The sequence below is a fragment of the Opisthorchis viverrini genome (assembly GCF_000715545.1).
Source record: "Opisthorchis viverrini unplaced genomic scaffold opera_v5_11, whole genome shotgun sequence".
NCBI classification, from domain to species: domain Eukaryota; kingdom Metazoa; phylum Platyhelminthes; class Trematoda; order Opisthorchiida; family Opisthorchiidae; genus Opisthorchis; species Opisthorchis viverrini.
The window spans coordinates 1,923,670-1,932,092 of NW_008751667.1; the positions used below are offsets into that span (position 1 = coordinate 1,923,670).

General features: G+C 42.8%; 1 protein-coding gene across 1 annotated transcript in view; it reads left to right on the plus strand.

The window, feature by feature from the left end:
* Positions 1 to 1,692, plus strand: part of T265_01067 (hypothetical protein) — a gene marked incomplete at both ends in the record, with an annotated part of 10,162 nt that extends 8,470 nt beyond the window's left edge. The window contains one exon of the mRNA XM_009165010.1: positions 1,420 to 1,692. Coding sequence (XP_009163274.1) covers positions 1,420 to 1,648 — 229 coding nt within the window. The remainder of the gene's footprint in view (positions 1 to 1,419) is intronic.
* Positions 1,693 to 8,423: the final 6,731 nt, after the last annotated feature.

The following is an 8,423-nucleotide window of genomic DNA, read 5'->3' on the forward strand; positions in this document are numbered from 1 at the left end:
CCCATCCAGGAAGACGGCAGTGACCAGCGCAGCTGAGTTTGCTGGTAATGGTTTTCATACTTCGCTGCCAAGTCATTGTTTGACCGCCTCTGGCTCTCATCCACACTTCACATGGTTGGGCGAAAAGAGCCCTTCGAGGAAGTCGGTCGGCTGACATACGCAGCACGCGGCCAAACCAGCGCAACCGATGCAGTATGATCAGTTCATCCATCGAGGGTGAGTTATCTCTCCCAAATAAATTTTGTGGTTATACCTAACTAGCGGTGAAAGAAGGGATGGCTAAGGGTCAAGGTTAGTCGTTTTGGTAACTGTGGTGCACATTCTGGTGCAGATATTTGTGTACTGCTTTTGTAGCTGCTCAACTCTAAAGATCGCAGTGGATTGAAACTAATTATCATAACCTTATACTGCAAAATTTTAAGCAATTTACCTGAGAAAAAGTTCATTTACCTGGTTTTGCTTACAGAAATCACTAAATATCGAGTAGTAAAATCACAGGATACGTCAAAAAACAGTTGCACATCATAAATCGTGGTAAGTCGCTTAGCTTACTCTTCTGAAGTAGACCACCATGCTAAACAATAGGCTCGGACTTTTCCAGCTTTAAAATGACGCAGTTTTGAATTAATTAAAACAAATACCTGTATAAACTGCCTAACTGGGACTGGATTAACCTTCAACCTCTGATGAAGTTGCAATTATTTAGAGCCTTATCTCGGATACATAACTGGAAAGGATAATGGTTTTTGTGGAGTCAAAATAACCTCACTGCTAACGTCAGCGAATGAATTCAAGCAAGAATAAGTCGCCAGAGGTATTGCCTTGTCTCTGACTGCGTCAGTCTGCTAAGTTTGCTCCAGATCGAAAGGCATTTGGTGTAGTTTTCAGTAATTACATATGTCAGAGATGGTCGCCCAGGATTTGTCACGCTTGATTCCATAGCCAGAAGTCTCCAATCCTCTACTCCTGTCGTTTTAGATGAAAGGTAGCTATAAGTGTAGTTTGAAAGAAGTGAAACTGTATCATATCAAAAACCACTTCATACAGGAAGCTCCTACTCACTTTAACTCTTCACCAATAACAAATGGTTTTTATCAGGCATGCTAAGCAAGCTTCCCGAAAAAGCTCTGAAGTGGCGATTCTCACATAGGTTCGGCTTTTTTGAATAAAAATTGAAAAATTCACAAACGAAATTCCTCTTTATCACAACTGTTATCACGGGCTATTTCGACAGCCCATATTTAGCTGAGCTAGGAGCGTTTGGTGGTCACTGGCGCATTGAATTTGACTATTATATTCCACTACATCTATGGTCTCCCGAATGTGCACAAACCGGGCCTACCTCTCGGGCCTCGTCCTCGATATGTCTAATTCACCTTATTATGGTTTGGTCAAACGGCTTGTTGTTTCTCGCAACAGGCACTTGGAAGATGACGGCGCCTCCGTTGGTGAACTGGAAATCTGGAAAATGTGTCTTGTGATCCTGATGGTATGCATCATCCTTGTGTACTACATTTTCATCAACTGTGCGCCACCCCATATAAAAAGACGCCACTTGATTCGCCCACTGGCAGATCGTTATTCGCTAACAAGCACATCGTTCTTCCAAGAAGAACGGAAGAAGTACGCAAGGGAACAAAGCATTTGAAAGAAAAATGTTCAAATGAGTGATAAAAGCTTTTTTTAAAAAGACTACCTTTTTGACACAGAATTTTTTGGGTCTTGTTCAAATGAGTAACCGTCGTGATTTTCATAGCTCCTACCTAATAACACTGAAACAAACGACCCGTTTTCCATCCTTTGTTGTCCCGAAAATTCAGAAGAAATGAGCTGGCCTTTCAGAATGTCAGAACCGTCGTTTTTCGGACATTATTGAAGTTATTGCATCTTCCAGTCACAGAAGGTCGTCGTAAACTTACTTACAAAGCACCCGTTTGATCAAGTGGTTGTTGAGTCACACGGAAGAATCATGCTTATACAGTCTCCTTGTGCTTGACTGGAGACACCGAACGATATGGTGGTTAACCGATGTTGGTGGCGGTCATATCATATTCTACCCAAATTGTTAGGGTTGTAGGCTCAGGTCCCCTCGCTACCCGGTTTCGTTCTGCTCTTCATTATTGGGTTTATTACAAATGAACTTATATGGCTGTACAGAACGAAAGCAATAGTGTTCTCCTCCCGTTCGATGATGATGATGATGATGATGATGATGATGATGATGATGATGATGATGATGATGATGATGATGATGATGATGATGATGATGATGATGATAGTCTAGCGTCGACAAGACCAGTATCTGGGCGATATGACGACATGTAATCTGAGTTGGCAACATCCATTAGAGGAAATAATGCGTATGCTATGTTATTCCACAGCGCCTGGCGATCGTGATGATGATATGTGGTCTACATAAGTGAGATAAACTACCCAATAGTGGATGGCAATTAACTCGACCTGTGAGTTTCTAATTGATGTCAGTGAAGTTCTTGTCTGGAGTTGTAGACACCTCGGAGTGAGTATAGTGAGCTAGCACCAAGTCCTTTCCCCGTTCAGCTCAAGTGTGTACTCCACAATAAGGCTTTCAACTAAATCACAGTTGCAGGACAGCGAAGCATCAGTGCTGAACACGAACGCCGTGCTGCCAGTGATGACAATGAAGTTGTCAAAACTGTGTTCGTACATTTTTTCACACATTTTGGGTTAACGAGATAAGTGCCTCTTCAAAAAGCGATTTATTTTGAGTATAAAAATCATTTCGAACAGACCAGTCTAGGGAGCTCTAATAGCAGTTAACAAATGGACTTTCAAGTTAATTAACGTCCACATCATGCAGAAAAAGATTCACGTAGATCAGAAATACTGGTTTGTTCACAGAGTGGTGTTGACTGCCTGCACTACTCTATGCCTTTATCAATCTATGCTCTTCGTGGGCCTGCCCCTAAATCGTCACAAGACCCTCAGTTCAGTCTTAGATTGTGATTCACGTGGAACACACAGGGAGTCCAAATATGCTTTAGCCGATCGCCCCCACCCTGAAAAAGCGAAAGTGAGCGGTCAAAACTCATTTGCAAACTGACACTGAGGCCACTCGTTTAGCGTACTTTTAGACTGACTTTGCCGCACACAGAATGCCTCATGTTACACTTGGGAGTACGTTTTAATGCTATTCACAAAACCAGTGTAAACTCTGAACAATCCACCACCAGTTTCATCCTACTCTGCACTCATCAGGTAGACCTAGTCTGTAAATTCATATTCGGCTTATTTTAGCTTTCAATTTGTACGTACTCTTAATTAAAAAAATTTAACTTGGTGTTTACCCACGACTCAGATGGTTTCTTTACTGTAAGTACAGGTGTAAGACCATATCCTGAGGTTTTTCAGAGTGCCCCCCTGTTAAAGCTGATTTAGTTCTCAAATTCGTGAGGTTACTCCAATGTTGAGAACAAAGAGAACATAAAGTTGATAGAAAATTGACGACCACAGTGGGACCTTGCTTAACTCGGTTACTAAAATTGACACCATAAAATTTTGGGTGAGAGCAGCAAGACGAGGAGACTACTGAAAACCGTTCGACAGCCCACATTCAGATGAATGACAATCTGAAAGAGATATTCTGCTGGGATTCAGTTTAGTCACCCATAATAATACTAGTACGACGTCTTAAACCATCCGGAAACATTGACACCAATACTTTCGATCGTATCCGTCAAACTGGCACAACAGTTCCTCGGATCTATGGTCTCCCGAATGTGCACAAACCGGGCCTACCTCTCGGGCCTCGTCCTCGATATGTCTAATTCACCTTATTATGGTTTGGTCAAACGGCTTGTCAGTCTTTAGCGAATATACACTCATCTGCAAACTAATTTGGTTCTTTCGAGAGACTCACCTGGAACCCAGCTGAGTCTCTCTTTTATGATGTTCTCAGGCAACTGAATGTGCTGCACCAGGTCGTCTCATGTTTCAGTCGCTACGATATTTGAAATATCGCGATACATGTATATTTGTAATGTACTACTCATAAGGTCGATGGATTTTCAGCAACCCTATGAGTAGTACATTACAAACAGGCTTGTGAGTCTATTAGAACCAATCAGGAGAGAAGTGTCGACACACGGCCTAAAAGACAGTTTTGACTTAGTCGATCAGATTAGAGATTTGAAGGTTGATAAGCACTCCATGTTGACGTCGAATCATTGTTTAACAACATACCACTGATGTCGGTATAGACTGAAGCGAAACTGCTTATGTCGACTGTTGTGCTGATAGTTTCGTCGGCAACTACGAAAATTTCGCCCATGTAGCAACGATACAGTCCAATGAGTGCGTATAATTTTTGAGTCTCTAGCTTGTTGAAAGTAAACTGAACATTGTAGATACAAAGGAACAGGAGTTCCTTAAGATCCGAGATGGGAATTCCAATATCCTTACCAGTGCACTCAATGAAGTCACAATCAAGGTTACTATCGAATCAGAACAGAACGGACATTCAAGTTTCCTCGATGTCAATGTTAAAAAGAAGACTGACGGGACCATAGAACGCAAAGTCCACAGAAAGCAAACGTGGAAAGGTCAGTATACTCATTTTGATAGCTTCGTTCCATTGCAACAAAAGTGTAACCTAATTTAATGTTTGACTAAGAGAGCAATAAAGATACACTTATCCGACCGTTCACAAGAGGAACTAAAGTTCTTGGGATGCACATTCTTGCAGAACGGATACCACCAATGATTCGTACTCAAGACCGTGCAATCTGCAAAGTGTTCAGTTGAGAAAACTACTGTCTACATCAGGCTGTCATTCAAAGGACTCAGAGGCTGAGGGCTCAGAAACTCTTTTGATGCGACATACTTGGCCACTAATCTGTGTTTGAGCTTCAACTCCAGCCCCACTATCAAATTCCGCCTGAAAGACAAACTGCCACGTTCTACCGCCAGCTTTTGTGGGTGTTCATTTGTATGCTCGTGTCAAGCACCATACTTTGGTCCTACAACAAGGCATTTGTCGGACAAAACGCGAGAACACAATCCCGTGTCCCTGAATGGGAGCGTAGTGGGGCGGGGGTAGTGCATTGAGTTGCGTTGCGTGTGTGTTAATTTACATCCTGCTGGCCGAGGCTGACCTTCGATCACAATTAGCTGTTTGGTCGGGCTGGTTCATTGGTTGCTCTGTTATACTGTGTCCGGATTGGCCGATGACCACGTGAACTCTGAGGTCGGCCTTTTCCTTCGCTCGCTGTTCGTTGGTTTATTCGCTGAGCTGAGCAATGTGCACCGCGACGCACTAGTAGGCCCCCTAACAACGCACCGATGGTGTTAGCTGGATTGGTGGTGATTGCAGTCAAACTGCCCAGCTCAACGAACAAACCAAGGATCACAAATACGGTAGATTTAAAAAAAATGAGTGTGATGGTTCTGCGAAGTAAACCATAGGTGAACCATGGAACAGGTCACCTTTTCGGATGTGATTGTAAGGTACAACTAGTTTGAACCCTGGGCTCGAATCCTTCCACGGTCAAGGATACGTACTGCTGAGAGAAAGCCGAGTTCATTTCTAAACGCACTTGAATAATCATTCCCGGAGCAGAGTTGTGCTATTCGATACGAAGGAATAATAATCGTTTGGCTATAACACACTTTTGGTGCCGAGCCGCTTTGGTAAACGAAGAAAGCTTTAGGGGGCTGAGATACTGTCAAGCTAATTAAGTCCAAAACAAAAACCGTCAGGACACGTCGGGTTAAGTTCAAACCACAAGCCTTCCTGTCAGTAGGCTCGCGCCTTATCCAGTGAGTCAGCTCAAGCCACTCCAACACAAGGAATCACAAACAAACCAGATATTACCACCGTAAAATGAAAGCAAACGAAGAAACCAAACTTCAATTTAACCGAACACTTGCACATACGAGGGTGTGCTTTCACTTCCATTATGGTGGAACGGTCCCTTTGTGTGCTGTGGAAAAACACACCGTTATCTGGCCAATGAGTTGACTGGATAGACTACTTAATCGTTTTTGTGGAGAAATCAGTAGACATTAGTGGTTGAGCGGCCAATTTTCATGGAGACCCCGCATAACACCTGAGCCAAGAGACGTGTATCTTATGACAAGTATTTAATCCAAGTATGTAATTCCGGTTGATTTTAGAGACTGGAATAATAGTCCAACGGTTTAAACTATACAATACCACGAAGTGATTCTGTGTGTTGGTTTGACGGCTATGAATGTCGTCCAATCGATGACTAAATTTTGCCTACTGAAAGGACTTTATCTTGGATGGCACCATTTCTCAAGTAACACAAACAATTTTGTGTCCCCCCTTTGTATCAACAATTTTTCCTGGAATCTCATGGAGGCTTTAACAATGGGTGTTACGCAACCATGAAAGGTAATTCTGGAAAAATCACGATATGGAGGAAATTCGCTTAAATATTTCGCCAAGTTGGATCAAATCCGGTCAGTTTGGGCCTGCTCAACACCTCTGTTCGGCTAGCCGTGCATTTGCTTCGATACAACTTTAGAATCTACAGATTATTGCCGAAATTTATTACGTTCCCCAACTGTTTTGTGCTGGCCATAAAAATTTGTTACATCTCTTCTCCACGCGCCACATACAACTGTCATATAAATCCCGCGATAACCAGCTTCGCTGACACCGATTGCCCATCAACCGCAATGGGCTGTTCGGTCAGCCAGAAACGGAAGGACAACAACGGTTCAAACGCACGTAAATTTTATTGTACCCTGGCGGTAATTTGCCGCAAGGTTTTATTTCACACCTTGAGGTCGAAGTGCTCACCTAGCTCGAAATTCCAGCTAAAATGGACAATAAAATGTGGTGTGCAGTTGAAACATTTTGGTTTGTTGAACAACTCTTTTTGACATTTTTCTTACATGTGTTGGATTGCATGCGGGAAATTTGGGCATTAAATTCGCGACTTTTCGGTAAATGGGGTCACACAGAAACAGAAGAATATATTTGAAAATGACCTTGTGTAATTTTCCTATCCATAACCAAGACATTTACGGTTCGAATGAGTTCAATTCAGCGCCGGATTACAGGTCGGCTGATTGGTTTGAGAACAAACAAGCTTGTGATTGGCTGGACTATGAGGAGTGGTTCCGTTGGACAAAAAGCAGTGACTACTCATCGAAGACCAGATAAGTGGTTGTAAAAGACCTTGTTTACTGCAACAGCGGTTAAAGTTTCTCGATTTCAAAAGGACGGAAACCCGGGGACTGCGCCTACCTGATGAGCCTCAAAAAGAGCGAAACCGGTCGTGGGCTGTCGACGGAGTTTCAGCAACCTTATGAGTAGTACACTACGAGGATATGCACGTGTTGCGATATCTCGAATAACGTAGCGACTGAAACATGAGGGGGCCTGGTGCAGCGCATTCAGTTGCCTGGACACATCACAAACGAGAGATTCAGCTGGGTTCTAGGTGAGTCTCTCGAAAAACCAAATTGGCTTGCAAATGAGTGTATTCAAAATGATATCCTCTGAGAAAGACCCCTACATAGTCCGAGAGGAGTGGTTCCGTTGGGGATACGTATTTTGGAGATGTCGCACCTGTGGAATTTTGGACCATTGTAAAGTTAACGAGCTCCACAAGGAAGGTGTCATTTTTAGGGAAAACTGGTTATTTATTGGCAGCATAGGCCAGTCATGGGGCTAAAATCTCCTCGGCAGCCCCTTGTTGGTTTTACCCTTCCACTTTGACCTCATAAGATAGGTGCAATCCCCGAGGTCCCATTATTCTCTTTTTGAACTCTTCAAGTACTCATATCCTCATACAAGCTAGATTATGACGGGAAACTCATCTGTATCCAGCTATATACCTCTCCCTTTCTATTTAGATGAGTGAGCTGTATCAGGCCGCCTCAGGATTCCTTTGGTAAGATATTCGGGATATCGCAATACATTTCATAGACGTAACACGCTACTCACAAGGTTGCTGAAAATTCTTCGACAGCTCACGACCGTTTTCCTCCTCACTAAGTGAGCGCATTCTTCAAGTTTTCAGCTGAACCAAAATTGCAGAAATTGTTACGAGGAAATGATGAGCTCCACGAGGAGCGAAACCAGTCGCTGTCATATGCCAAGAATATATATTTAGATGTCTGGAATATCATGTCTCCAGATATGAGGTTATCTGTGTTCACCACATTCATTTGAAGAATATCCTAAACGAGCTATTCGGCTAAAGTCCCACCTTTTGAACGAATCTGATACTTCACTGAGTGTATTTTGTCAAATTGTCTGTTTGTTCACATGAGGAACGCGTCCTGAAGGCATACAAGAGAAATCAGTTGTTTTTTGGATCTCAAAGTCTTTTCTACACTATTTTTCCTTGAATTTTTATTAGGGTTTATTCCATCTCATACTCGCATCGGTGGTGCGAATCACAAGCGGC